At 39.1% G+C, this 14,909-nt stretch overlaps 1 protein-coding gene across 5 annotated transcripts in view; it reads left to right on the forward strand.

The window, feature by feature from the left end:
* Septin2 (septin 2) overlaps positions 1–13,528 on the forward strand; it is a 37,410-nt gene extending 23,882 nt beyond the window's left edge. For all 5 annotated transcript variants that reach the window (XM_048441950.3, XM_048441953.3, XM_048441954.3 and 2 more), the window contains exons 6-13: positions 71–205; positions 337–454; positions 1,667–1,768; positions 2,268–2,413; positions 7,609–7,692; positions 9,061–9,118; positions 10,765–10,897; positions 11,542–13,528. In XM_048441950.3, the coding sequence (XP_048297907.1) occupies positions 71–205; positions 337–454; positions 1,667–1,768; positions 2,268–2,413; positions 7,609–7,692; positions 9,061–9,118; positions 10,765–10,866 (745 nt within the window). In that variant the 3' untranslated portion in view covers positions 10,867–10,897; positions 11,542–13,528. The remainder of the gene's footprint in view (positions 1–70; positions 206–336; positions 455–1,666; positions 1,769–2,267; positions 2,414–7,608; positions 7,693–9,060; positions 9,119–10,764; positions 10,898–11,541) is intronic.
* Positions 13,529–14,909: the final 1,381 nt, after the last annotated feature.

Consider the following 14,909-nt stretch of genomic DNA (forward strand, 5'->3'; position numbering starts at 1 on the left):
CTTGTTTTCCTTTAAAGTTAGTGACTGCCTGTCACTGTACCCATGATTACTCTTGAAATTTGTGTTTCAGTTTTAAGACAATTATCTCCTACATTGATGAGCAGTTTGAACGTTACCTACATGATGAGAGTGGACTGAACAGGCGGCACATCATTGATAACCGGGTTCATTGTTGCTTCTACTTTATCTCACCTTTTGGACATGGGTGAGTCAGTTGTTTATCACGGAAACCTGCTGCATGTTGTAATAAAAGAAGTGAGATGCTTTTGAGAAAAACAAATTGTGTTGTATACATATTCTTTCCCTAAATGTGTGACTTTTTAATATTGTTTTTAGATTGAAGCCCTTAGATGTTGCATTTATGAAAGCAATACACAATAAAGTGAATATTGTGCCTGTCATCGCAAAAGCTGACACACTCACTCTGAAGGAGCGTGAGCGGCTGAAGAAAAGGGTAAGAGCTGGCCACCCATGCCTCCTCAGCATGACTACGAACCAGCTCAGGAAAGAGGAGGAAGGAAGATTGCAACTGAGTTGTCAGAGGCAGGACTACAGAATTCATTTCCCATGTGTATTAGAATTCAAAATTTACTCAGTATTTGGAGAGTTTTTGTTTGTTCTGGTTTTTACTTTTCATTCTCACAGAAGAATCAAATTTGTAGAGTTATCTTTTTAGATAAAATTAGCCTTGTTGAATAGCAAGTGGCTGAGTAAAAGGAACTCCTGCAAGCATTAAGTGAATGATATAACGAAAGGGTGCACTCTCCAGGAAAGTCTGTTTCGCTGCAGTGATCCACTTAAGAGTGTGTCTAAGTAGAACTGTTCCCTGTGTTTGGGAAAATATCATGTTGCAGCTGCCTACCGCTGGATACATCTCAGCCAGTCCAACACTGACCAGTCTCTGTGGTTCCCCGTTGGGTTGTTTGTTATTTTTATTTTGGTTTTTTGATATAAGAACTAAAGGCATGTGCCACCATGCCCAGCTCAAGATGAGTTAATTAAATAATTTTAATATTTTGAGATAGTCTCACAGTGTATCCTTGGCTGGCCTGGAACTAGCTGTGTAAAACAGGGTGGCTTTGAATGCAGAGGTCCACCAGCCTTTGCTAACAAGCACTGGGATTACTCTTCCAGAATTCTTTTTGCCTACATAATACACACCTCTTCCCATTCCATGACTGTGTATGAAATGCCTGCCTGTTGCCCAGGAACTTTAGGTGCTCACAGTGTCTCTTTGGTCTCAGATTCTTGTCTTGGTAGATGATGGTGGGAATATTTTCAGTTTAGCTGTTATACTGGAGCTATCATTAATATTGCTACTGCTTTATATGTTGAAAGTGATGGCTTGTGATTATTACTGTTATTGTTAAAAGTACAAACATAAATAACCTTTTTAACAGTTCTTAAAAGTACTTGAAAATAACTTATTACCTGTTTAGTCCTCAATATACAAGTACCTCTCACGTATTTCTTGGTATATTATTTTGGTTTTGTTGTCACTATTTTACTTGTAGCTCTGGCTTATCTGGACCTTGTTAAGTAAATTAAATTGGCTTTGAACTTACAAAGGTCTGTCTTGAGTACAGTTCTTCTGAATTTCTAATATGGGTTAGCTGAAATGATATACAGTTAACTAAAATTGATTCTAATTTTGTTATTGTTCCAGATTTTAGATGAAATTGAAGAGCATAACATCAAAATCTATCACTTACCAGATGCAGAGTCAGATGAAGATGAAGATTTTAAGGAACAGACTAGACTCCTCAAGGTAAGAACTGGCTCCAAATATATAACATGAACAGTTCTCTTCCCTCTTTTCTTGCATACATATTTTAAAAGACAAATTTGATCAAGACTGGGCAAGTTGTATTATAGTAATATGTTTTGATTTTAGTATATTTAGGAAATTTTTACTTAAGGCTTGAACATGTCATTGCAGATTTGATTTGCCCTATTTGGAAAATAACTGACATTTCTAAGTAAAATGAGTATGCATTTAGCACGTAGTCAAACATAGTTAAAGCCAGGTATACTGGCTTACCTATTCAATACCGGCACTCAGGAGGCTGGGAAATGCAGAGGCGGTATGATCACTGTGAGTTAGAGCTTAGTCAAGTCTGCATAGCCATCCATAGCTATCCCTGTCTCAAAGCAACAATAACAAAAAAAGCAGTTTTGTAATTTAGTAACATGGAGCCATTTCTGTGTCCATTGTTGGTTTACAGTGAACATAGGTATTCTCCTACTATCTTATTTTTTTTTTCTAGGCCAGTATTCCATTCTCTGTGGTTGGCTCCAACCAGTTGATTGAAGCCAAAGGCAAGAAGGTCAGAGGTCGTCTCTACCCATGGGGTGTTGTAGAGGTGGAGAACCCAGAACACAATGACTTCCTGAAGCTGAGAACAATGCTCATGTAAGACATTAGTTGTATTCATTATGGCAGAGTTTAAAAAGAATAGGACATTTTGATATTGGGTATACCTGTAGCAGACTGATAAAACCATTGCATTTAGGGACTGAGGTTCTTTATTTGGGCTCTGAATTGCTGTTGAACTAACTTTTTTCTCATAGTACTTGTTTTCTTGCTCTCTCTCTTAAGTCACTGATGCTAAAGGAAAATTAAACCTTAGCTATGGCCCAAGTGGTGCTAGGTCTTGGTATAGAAGGTGGACAGCCTCTTGCAGTTGTCCCAGGCCCAGCTCTGACACATGGTGCTCCTCTTTATTAGCCTGAAGATTTCACATTAGATGGTCCCAATCATCCTTGAGGTTTCTGTTTATTTTTAGCGACTATTAAACTTCTTTATAGTTGAGTTTCATGTCTAGATTAAAGATGATGTTGGTTGGCTTCAACTCAATGTGTATCCAATTATGACTTAGAACTTCTGATTCTCCTTTTTCTACCTTCCCAGTACTGGTATTCTAAGCATGTGCCACCACGCCCAGTTTGTACTGGGAATTGAACTCAGGGCCTTATGCATGATAAACAAGCTCTTTACTAACTGAGTTACATCCTTAGCCCCATTTTGTTACTAAGAGAATAAAGTAGAGATGTGACTTTTCTGTTGCTGTGATAAAACACCAGAACAATGACAACTTGTAAAAGGGATGAGTCTGCCGTGGCAGGGAAGCTGCAGGAATGGTAGTCGAAAGCTGAGAGTCCACTTCTTTCACTGACCACAGCAAGCAGCAAGAACACACTGGAAGTTGCATGACGCTTTGAAATCTGAAACCTACCTCAATAACAGACTTCCTCCAGTAAGGCAACAACTTTTAAACCTATCCAGACAGTGCCAGGACCAAGTATTCAAACATCTGAGCCTGGGGGGAACTTTTCTTACTCAAACCATCACACTAGAAGAAAGCATATTGTTAAAAAAACATACACTTTGAGGGAAGCTGAAGAGATAACTCAGCAGCAAAATGCATGCTACTCAAGTATAAGGACCTGCACTTGGATCCTCAGCACTCACAGAAAGTACTCTGGGTACAGTGACACATTACTGTGATTCCATCTCTGCAGAGGTGGAGACCGGAGATCGCTGAGGTTCACTGGCCAGCCAACCTAGCCACATCAGTAATTCTAAGTTTATTATTAAATCCTCTCTCAAAAATGAGGTAGAGAGGAGGCAGTGGTGGCGTGCGCCTTTAATCCAGCACCTGAGAAGCAGAGGCAGGTGGATCTCTGTGAGTTCAAGGCCAGCCTGGTCTATGGAATGAGTTCCAGGACAGCCAAGGCTACACAGAAAACCCCTATCTTGGGGGACGGGGGAATGGTAGAGAGAGCCAATGAAATGTGTCAATTGCTGGCAGTTGGGTGCTGCAAAGCCTGTGCATATGGACTATGGTGGAAGCACACACATATAATTTACCTGTATATTTTAAAAAAGAAGATGAAAGGGCTAGAGAGATGGCTCAGCAATTTAAAAGTATAATTGGACTTTCTTTGGAGCGACAGCTCTCAAATAATGACATGAAGACTTCTTATTATAAAAACTTGGCCTTAGCTTAGGCTTGTTCCCAACTAGCTGTTAAAACTTAAATTAGCTGGGTGTGGTGGTGCACGCCTTTAATCCCAGCACTGGGGGTGGGGGGCAAAGGCAGGATCTCTGTGAGATCAGCCTGGCCTATAGAGTGAGTTTCAGGACAGCTAAGGCTATACAAAAAACCCCTGTATCAAAATCGGGGTGGGGGAAATGACAAACTTTTTTATATTAACTTGTTTATGTTAACCTACATTCTGCCACGTAGCAGCTCTCTTCAGTACAGTATGTTCCACTTCCTCTGTGTCTGACTGGTGAAACACCCCCACCCCACCCACACAAATCAGATTCTTTCTAGAGTTTCTGATTCAGATTCTTTCTGCCCGGAAGTCCTACCTATCCTCTCCTGCCTAGCTATTGGCCATTCAACTCTTTATTAAACCAGTCAGAAGGTTTTTTAGGAAGGTGAGGTAAAACAGCAACACATCTTCACAGTGTGATCAAATATCCTGCAACATAAAATACTTGCTGTCCTTGCAGAGAACCTGGATCTGGTGGGTCAAAATTGCCTGTAACTCTAGCTCCAGGGAATTGAACTCCCTCTTCTGGCCTTTGTGGGCACTTGTGTATGTGTGCACACACACTTCCTTTTTCATTCTACCCTCATTTCTTCTTCTGTATTTCTCTCCCTTTTCCCTCCCTGTTTAGAAACCTCTCCCATTTTACCTTTTTTAAAACAAATTATTGAGAATGATTGAAGAAGAAACCCAAATGTAGATCTTTGACCTTTGTGGGGTGTCTCTCTCTCTCTCTCTCTCTCTCTCTCTCTCTCTCTCTCTCTCTCTCTCTCTCTCTCACACACACACACACACACACACACACACAATAATGAAAATAAATAAAAACCAGTAAGTTGTCTCAGCCAATAAACATGCATACTATCATACTTGACAACTTGAATTTTATCTGCTGGATCCATATGGCAGAAGGTGATAACTGACCCTGCAAGTTGTCCTCTGACCTTCAGGCAGGCCATGACACAGGTGCTTCCCCATAAATAAGTGTAAACTTAGAAAAGTGTCGTGGTCCAATGGCAGCCCGGATCATAAATTATTTCTCTGGACCCGACCCCAACATAAACTATATCTCTTGACCAGCATGGAGGTGTGGGAATAAAGACATAACTCATGTGGCTTTATGGGGAGGGAAATTCTCCATGATTCCTCATGAAATCCTGAGTTCACATCCTGAGAAATTCCTCTTGTCTATTCTCCAAACAGCCTTATATATCAAAACATAAACTGAGGGGGAAATCCATTAGCATTCTTTTTCCTAAGTAACCAGGTGAATGGTTTTTAGTTACGTCCACTTTTACTTATGTCTCCTCTGTCTCATTTTTCTGGTCAGTATGCTAGCTCAGTCACGTAGGCTTGAATTAGCATCTGTATTCAGGCATCTTCCAAATTGCAGAGAAGGAGCAGAACAACATCCTGACCCTTTGTTAGGGTAGGGACAGCCTGTCTGGAAGGCTGCCTCAGGTGCCAACTATGGCTTGAGAGCCTGGCTGCCATACCATATAGAAATATGGGCCTACAGAAAAGGGGATTAAAGACAACACACCCCTTTTCTTTTTTTTAGTATGTATTCCTGTCATCCCTGATTCTGAATAGTTTTATAATTAAGAGTAATGACTTTGAACAACAGGATGAAAAAAGAGGATATACATAGTGATATTTCATTTTATATTTTAATTAATAAAGCTTGCTTAAAGATCAGAGTGCAAAGCTAAGCCACTAGAGGCCAGGGAGTGGTAGCACACACCTTTAATCGCAGCACTAGGGAGGTGGAGACAGAGCAATATGGCTGGGTGGGAAAGGAATATAAAGGGGAGGAGACAGACACTCACTGGAGTGTGGAGTTTGAGGTTTGGTGGAGACACACAGTGCAGTCTAAGCAGTCTGAGGATCGCCCCTCCAGTCTGAGCATTGGTAAAACGTCTCTAGTGGCTTCCTGCTCTGCTTTGATCTGCAGCTTTAACCCCTAAATCTGTCTCTGGATTTTTATTATTCATGCTACAGATATAGTCTATTGAATTCTAAATTTTAGAAGAGAGGGGTTTAAAAACTGGGCTGGAGAGATGGTTCAGCAGTTAAAAGTGCCTGCTGCTGTTGCACCCATGTCAGACTCTCAACAACAGCTCCAAGTGAACTGACACCCTCTTCTGGCCAGTGTAAGCACCTGAACATACATGTACACACATGAATAAAAATAAATTTCTTTTTTTAAAAGAAAAAAAACCAAAGACATTCTGAGGTGATAATGTCAAGGTTAGGCTGGCATATTAAACCCACCTACATGTTAGCATTGTCTCACCAGTTGTTACTAGTGCGGATCAGGACCCATGATTTCGTGGCTACTATCCAGCAAAGAAAGTGAGAGCCCCCAGTGCCTATTAATGCTACAGGCTGTAAATTAGTACCACTCTTATAATTCACCTAGGAAATTCTTTAAATGTTAGAGGTGTCAAATTAACATAAGATTATCTTGGTTTATTTCTTATTGTTGTAATTTATAAATTTGGAACCTTATTTGTCTCTTTCTGGAGACAGAAGCTAGAATGTTGGCATCTGATAAGGGTCTCCTTGCTATGTAAAAATGAATCAGGTTATCACATGATGAGACAGAACAGATAGCCTGTTTTATTTTTATTAGCATGTGATTATACATATTTTGAGGAATAGTGTATTTAGCACCCATATACTATATGTATCAAACAGTTTTCTTCTATCACTTCTTTATAGAGCCTTCAAGCTTTCCTCTTGTAGTTCTCCATAAATATATCTTTAATTAAAGAAGTTAAAAGAGAAGTAATTTTAATAAACTAATATTTTGGTTAGCTAAAATTGCCTCTTACTAACACTGTTTACTGAATGAGAACCAGTAACATGTTTCCATCTAGGTTATTATAAATATAGTATAATAGATTTGAGAGTACTTAAGACACACTTGGTCTGCAGTGCTGAGCCCATGGCTGTCCTAGTCCCTGTCATTCAGGGAATGTTAGTGTTACACAAGAGGTGTGGTTCTCTCTTACACCAATTGTGTATTTCTTCGAATGAAGAAGATCCAGCTACCTTTGTATCCATATTCTTACTGTCTCCCGAGATCCTCAGTAAACAGGGATGTGTTGTAATGTTCTCTACATATTTTTAAATATGTAGTATTTGAAAAAAAGCTATGCAAACACCTATTTGAATAGTTTGTTTTTCATAAGATCTTTTAGAAAAATAATGTGTTTTATTTCAGGTATCTTTTACCTGAAAGTCTCCTAAAGTTTCTTGCATATTGGCTTTGTACTGTGTCTCGTAGTGCCTGTGGCAGTACTCAGGAAAAAGTGTTCCACCCAAACCTTTGTGTTATAGCTTACTGTGGTTGCAAAGGAGCTCCTTCACCTAGGCATTTCCATAGTTTTATCCTCAGATTTAGCAGCCTGTGTACAGTTTACTAAATAATTATTTGGGCTCTTAGTATTATTTGGCAATTCTTTTTATGTGTTCTTGATTGTTGTTGTTCCCCATGAGACTGCCATACACATAAATCCCTGTTGTATCCCTTCTCTTTTTCAGTACCCACATGCAAGACCTACAGGAAGTGACCCAGGACCTTCACTATGAAAACTTCCGTTCTGAGAGGCTGAAGAGAGGCGGCAGGTTGTACAGTCTTCCCCATATCATGTTCCCTGACTCACTTTCCCTTGTCTTCTGTGTGTTTACCTCAGACCTCTTGATTACAAACAACATATTCTTCCTATTGAAGAATTGTTAAAAGACTATTCCTAATTCAATCAAATGGGCATGGGGAGGAGACATTCATAATGTGCAGTTTTGGAGGCTAGAGAGGTGGCTCAGTGGCTAAGAACACTTGCTCTTGAAGGACTCCTCTTGCAGGAGATAGGGGTTCAACTCCCAGCACCCACATGGCAGCTCACATCTGTCTGTAACTCCAGTTCCCAGGGATTTGATGCCTTCTGGCATGTTTGGGCACCAGGCGTGCTTGTGTGTGGGCATATATGCCAGGTAAAACACAAATATGTGGAATAATAATAAAAAATGGTTTATTTAAGCAAACAACTTTAGATGGAAAATCCAGAGGCTTGTTATATTGGTATTTCTTTAACATTAATGTGTCTATAAGTAAGCATAGACTTGCTTGCCTTTGAAAGCTGTCGAGGGTAAGTGCTCCATGGGTGTCCCCAGAGTAGCTGCTCTGTTTTCTGTTGACTCCATGTGGCCACATATATTCACCTTTTCTTTTTTACCATCCTAATGTATTTCTCTGTAGGATGTGTATTTTGTCACCTAGTCTGCATTGGATAAAACCACTTAAAATGGAGCTGAATGAATAAATGATATACATTAGTTACTCAAAGTCTTTTGACAGGGGTTGAAGAGGTGGCTCAGCAGTTAAAAATGCACTCTGGCCTTCCAAAGTACCGGAATTTGGTGTCTAGGAAGTTACAAACCTGTAACTTCAAGAGATCAGTGTCCCTGGGCTTTGGGGGCACCAGCACTCGTGTCCATGCATGCATATATAGACATATACATATACACATAATTAAGAATAGAAAAGCTTTTTGGAGTATTGCAATGTTAATTTGAAAAATAGACATTAAGAAAAGGTTTAGAAGCAGGAAGTACAAGAATCCCTACTAGCATACCCTGGTGGTGGTGTCAATGTGCTTAGAGGTGCTTTTCTCAGTCCTGGTCAGTCGTGCTCTGCCCACTCAGCTCCTTCTGGCTCCTTCAAGGACAGTTTTATTCACCATAGAGTCATAAAGGGGAACGTAAAACCAAAACCCTTTTTTGGGTTAGACCAACTATTTGTGACTGTCAAACAAAAGTCAGGTCATCTTCTGAATTTCTAGTTTCATGTTTTGTTAGTTTTATCATAACTTTAATTTGAAAAGCTGTAAGCAGGTAATTTTATAAAGTGGTGGTCTTCAGAATTTTAAAGTTTTTTTCTATTCAGAAGTACATTGCAATATTCCAATTGTAATTTGTTTGTTGTTGTTCCCTTAGGAAAGTGGAGAATGAGGATATGAATAAAGACCAGATCTTGCTTGAAAAGGAGGCTGAGGTAAGTAGAATAGCCATAGTCTGGTGTCTGTAGCTGTTTTCTACTCAAAAATATTTTCCTATTAAATAATTTATTTATTTTATGTACATTGATATGAAGGTGTCAGATCCCCTGGAACTGGAGTTATAGGTGGTTGTGAGCTGTCAAGTGGGTGCTGGGAATTGAACTCGGGTCCTCAGGAAGAACAGCCAATGTTCTTAACCACTGAACCATCTCTCCAGTCCTATCCAAAAATATTTATAATTAATTATTTATAATTTTCTTTCTTCCTTTTTTGAATCATTATACACAAATCCTTTAAATTTATGTATATATGTAATACACATATTTTAAAATATTGCCTCATTCAGTCTCTAGTAGAAGTTTTGCTAACAATAAAAGGCAATGTGACTGATTTTCAGAAAATATTCAAAAATATTTTTCCTATATATGGATAATAACTAATTGAGAAACACATTGAAGCTGCAATTTGCATTCGTTTCTAAAAAAGGGTAGAAATACATAGAACTTAAATTGTGGAGAAGTTAGAAAATGCTTCTAATAAGATTGTAAAGATTAAAATAGATACAACGTTGTGGATAGGGCAAGTTGCTGTAAGAATTCAGTCCTCTAAACCTCTAAATTTAGAACCATATAAAAATACCCGTGCAAAGTAATGCTTGCTCTTATCTTTCCTGGGTAAAGTAATCATAATGTTTGAAGGAATAAGTAAGCCTGTGAGGCACAGAGAGCGCATTTAAGTTGGGCTCATGAGAAGAGCCTTGCCCTTCTGGTTACAGAAACATTGTAGAGAACAGTTGATAACCAAATAACCAGCTAGGGATCGTCAGGAATACAGCTGTGCTAATGAAAATGGTGCGTTCAGACCTGCTAGAGTTGTGGAGTGCAGATTATTTAATGATCATAAGTGGACAACCTTTTTAAAGAAAAATCATTTCTTTGGTCAAATCAGTCCAGTGTGGATACTTGTCATAACCACAAAGCTACTGTGAAAAAAATTTGAGTATTTTAGAATATTTGCCTGAAGCCTTTCTGAACATATACCTCAAGGATAATAATTGGTAAGCAGTCTGGGGATGTAGCTTTGTGGTAGAGTGCTTATCTAACATGCAGGAACCCCTGGGTTCAATCTAAAAAGGCATAAACTAGACATGATGGATCTTGCCTGTAATTTAGCACTTGAGGAGTAGAAACAGGAAGATCAAGAGTTCAAAGTCATCCTCGGCCACATAGGAAGTTTTGGTCTAGCCTGGGCTACATAATAATGTGTCTCAAAAATAACTGAAAACAAAGGATAAAGGATAGCAGTGGGTAAGCATTGTTTTCATGGCTAAGACCTTTTAGCCAAGCAGAAATTATGACTCATTCCCATTCCCTATCCCTTTCTGTTTCCCAGAGGGTAATAGCAGCCTTCTTTCTTGTCTCATTGTCATATTCTTTAACTGTTGCTTCTTTTTATTGGTAATTTTTGTCTTAATTTAATGCATATTTTGTCATTTACATGGACTTTTGATGAATTACTGACTTTTTAGGTTGGTTTGTTTGGAAGTTCTTTTTATTTGAATATATTGTTGTTCTTGAGAAAAACAGTAAAAGCTAAATATTATGACAACACTAACACTGTATCTGACATGTCCTGTTCATAGCTTCGCCGCATGCAGGAGATGATTGCAAGGATGCAAGCACAGATGCAGATGCAGATGCAGGGTGGTGACAGTGACAGTGGGACCCTCGGGCACCATGTGTGAGGTGGTGTTTGCATATTAGTATGTTGGGGAGGTAAGGTGACTTCATATTAGCTCAACCTTGAGTATGATGGGCTCCTCTCTCTTAAGCTTTACCAATGTTTTGCATTTTTGAACCTACCATTGTGAGCTGTATCACTAACCTTTCATTGAAAAGCAAAATCCATTCTCTGCTGCCACCTACTGTCTAATAAAAACATTCCTATTTTCTAATGTTACATAATTTATGTTAAAGAAAAAATTTAAAACTTTCATTAGACATAGTATTGGAAACTTACTAATATTGTGAACATCTTCAAAAAGAACTTTCTTAATTTATTAAAAGCTTTTGCAGATGAATGGTATAGGTACTAGGAAGAAGAGTTAATGGCAGCTAAATGAGGGTCACCTTGATGCATGGAGATTACAGACCTCCAGGCCTTTAAGACAAACAATATGTGACCATTGGAAATGGGCCTATCATTTACATTTGTGGTCTGGTGTAATTCTCTACATTTTAGTTTCATGGAACCTGGTGCTTTCAGAGAGCTTCATAATGGCATCTTGATTTAGTTAACTGGTCATAGATACAGAACATTTTGCTCAGTTCATGCCCTTTCACATAAGAGGGAGTATTGTTAATGATCAAAGCAATAAATGCATCACTTCCATTTAAATGGTTTTGTTTTTGCTCTCCAGAAAACACTCTTGGATTAAAAGAAAAGTATTCCTGATAAGTGCTGCAGCATCAAGTTTCTTAACACCCTTGAAAGTGTGCCCATCTGGATTAACTTCCTGTGTCTGAGGATTTCAGTTGGGACTTTGTTTTGCTTTTGTTTTTTTTTAACTTTTGATGGTTTTGATATTTGGTTCTTTTCTCTTTTTTTGCCCTCTGGTATGAAGTACTTTTAACATTTATATTTCATTGTTATGTTACATTTTATATTTTGTGAGGCAAATCCTGATTTTCTTCTTCCTTAACCACTAATGTTAGAATTTTTTTCTAAAAATCAGTCAACATGTATAATTTAATAGTGAATTTCTTTGGTTTAGCTGGCCTGACTAATCATTGACAAGTACTCTTGATTTATGTCTAGACATTTTTCTTTGCTCAGAATGTTCCTGTGTGGTGGACATGACGTACCTGTAACAGAGGTGGTTGTGCATACTTGGTGGCAGCATATTTGCTTAGTAGAACGAAGCACACTGTTAACTTTATATTTGTGCAGAACACCTAAAACCACTTTTGCTGCTGTAGTTAGTACGGTTAATTCATCTGCACATTTATCTGTTAACCAGGCAGAACAGAGGAGATTTATCTAATGAGATACATGTTTATACTTAAATAGCTTTTAAAAAGCAGGATTTCAGGGTTGAATTTTAAGAGCTCTGGATTCTAGTGCCAGATCATTTTCAAACCTCTGTAGAGAACTCACTACAAGGATTTTTTTTATACTGTGGATGCTGATTATGCTATGCTGTGGAGAAAACCAAAGCAGCTATGAGCTCCAGCTTCATATTGTAACAAGACTCGTTACACAGTAAGAGTCAGTAAACTTTTTACTCAACTAAAAGGCAATACTTTTTTAAAGAAACCAAAATGTTTATATTTTATACTGCACTTTAATGTACTTTGTTTAACTAGGTGCAAAGATCTGCCATGGCAGTGGAAATCATAGTCCTTGGCTGGCATAGATTGGAACCCAGGCTTGTGATTGGGTGGTGCTCTTGCACAAAATGCCACTTGAAGCCCAAATGCCTGTCAGGTTTTCTTCTAACTCCTCCCTTTTTCAGTGGTTTTCTATTGGGAAGATAATAGCAGTTTATTTTTGTGTGCAGACTGTCTCATCTGTTTTCAGCCATTGTCATTTTCCTCAGTTTGTATAGTTAAATGTCTGTGTGGCATGAATGAAAGGCATTTCAGATCTGTGTTGCAGGCAGGTGAGCAGAGCCACACCTGGCTTATATTCTCTGGCACTATGGCCTGCCCTCTGTGCTGTGTTCCCTAATGTCAGTTGATGGCCCCACAGAAACGGGCAAGTGAGGGAGACAGCGGTGTGGAGGAAGCAAAGCAGATGCTAGTTCTGTTGTTATTTTGCTGCAGAAGAAAGTGCTTGATTGATGATAAGCCAGGGATTTATGTGTAATTCAGGCCAAAAATCAGTAGTACTAATAAAATGAGACTTAAAAATTGTTATAAATTACAGAAAATAATACATTTGCTCATTTTGCCCCTTCACTGTTGCATCACTGTGAATGCAACAGTGGTTAATTGTGTGAAGTTTCTACCAAGAAAAGTGTTGATGACTATGGAGTGCACCCATGGAATCCTTTGTTTGGGTTATTTTAACATTAATTTGATTGGAAAAAGTTTTTTGTTTGTTTTTTAAACAAAAGCATTTTCAAGCATTCAGTGTGAGCCCTGTGTTTATGAGTTAAGGGTGCCACTGAGAGCCAGCAGACATGGAAGGATGACAATGTGAATGTGTGCTGGAAGTTCTACAGCCACAATTCTTAATCCCCCTTCAGTTTTTCCATCCAAATCTAAACATACACTTTTGCTAATATTTGCTTTCTCACTAAGAAGTTAACTTGTACCTGTAGAAATGTATACATTTTACACTTCAACTTTGTAGCCATTTAAACTAACCCTTTTTCAATAAAGCACTATTGTTTAGATATTAAATGAGCAGTCATCGTTTTATTTGAGTAAAGTGTGAGGTTCACTGGGAAGATTCAGGGCCCCAATGACAACTGTATATCTGAACAGGAGATTGCTTGTATTAATTTATAGCAGGAGTACTGCATATGTTTTTATCAGTGATAATCCAGATACTTGAGAAGAAATGGTACAGCTGGGACAGAACTTTGTACAAGTTATCAAATTCTCAACAAATTATTTGGTAAAAATGGACACCAAAACCTCATAAGTAAGTTTACTAATTAGAAAACGAAGCAACAACTGTTAAACATCGTGGGAAGTAAACGTTTTCCAAATATATTTCTGTTTCTTCATATAAGAGATAAGTTCGGAAAACAGCTTTTTAAATTTTTAAATAACTTTATTTATTGTTTGGTAGTATTTGAGACAGCCTCCCTTTAGCCTGGCTAGACTGGAACTCCCTAATTAGATCAGGCTGATCTCCACCTCATTGAAACCCACCTGACTCTGCCTCCATAGTACTGAGATTAGAGGTATAAGCCACCATGCCACGATTTTAAGATTTTTATATTATTATTTTATGTGTATGACTATTTTGCATGCATACATGTGTCTGTACCATGTGCATGTCTGGTGCCCAAGGAGGCTAGAAGAGGATGTCAAATTTTCTGGAACTGGAGTTCCATGTGGAACCGTGAGCAGCCATGTGGGTGCCAGGAATGCAACTTAGGTGTTCCTGGAAGAGCAGCCAGTGGCTCTTAACTGCTAAACCATCTCTCCATCCCAGGAAAGAAACTTTAAAAACCAGGCTTTAGACTGGTGAGAGGTTCAGAGTTGAGTACTCCACTCACCCTGATCAAACCTGAGCTTGGTCCTGAGACACACAGGGTGGAAGGAGACACAAAATTAATTGTTTAGAGAACAACAAGAAAAACCCACACAACCCTAAACTTTATCCTAATCTTGGTGGTGGATCAACCCCCTCGACTTGGGCTCACGCCCATTTGGGCAGCTAGACCACTGTATTGACCGTCCCCATGCTATCTGGGCCCCTCTTCCTCTTGATTTCTGAGCGGCACACTGACCCCAGGGTAGTGAGAGTCTTGCTATCTATATCTAGGCCATTAGGTTGCTCAGTCTAACGTCATTCCTGCCCTGCCCTGCCCTGCCCCGCCCCGCCCCGCCCCGCCCCTTTTCTTATGATTGATAGCACACTCAGTGGCAATGTCTGGTTAGAGGAAAAGGCAGGGGTGGTGGAAGAAGTTGGGAGGCCCCCCATGTTACTGACCCCAGTCTGCCTGTGCTCCTAGGTTGCCTTGGGGGAAGCAAAGGCTCCTCCCTCAGTGGACCGAGGCCCTCCCATCTTGTCTTAGGGACTCTTTCCAAAGAAATCACTTTGTATAAA

This window comes from Myodes glareolus, chromosome 1, assembly GCF_982192425.1.
Source record: "Myodes glareolus chromosome 1, mMyoGla1.1, whole genome shotgun sequence".
NCBI classification, from domain to species: domain Eukaryota; kingdom Metazoa; phylum Chordata; class Mammalia; order Rodentia; family Cricetidae; genus Myodes; species Myodes glareolus.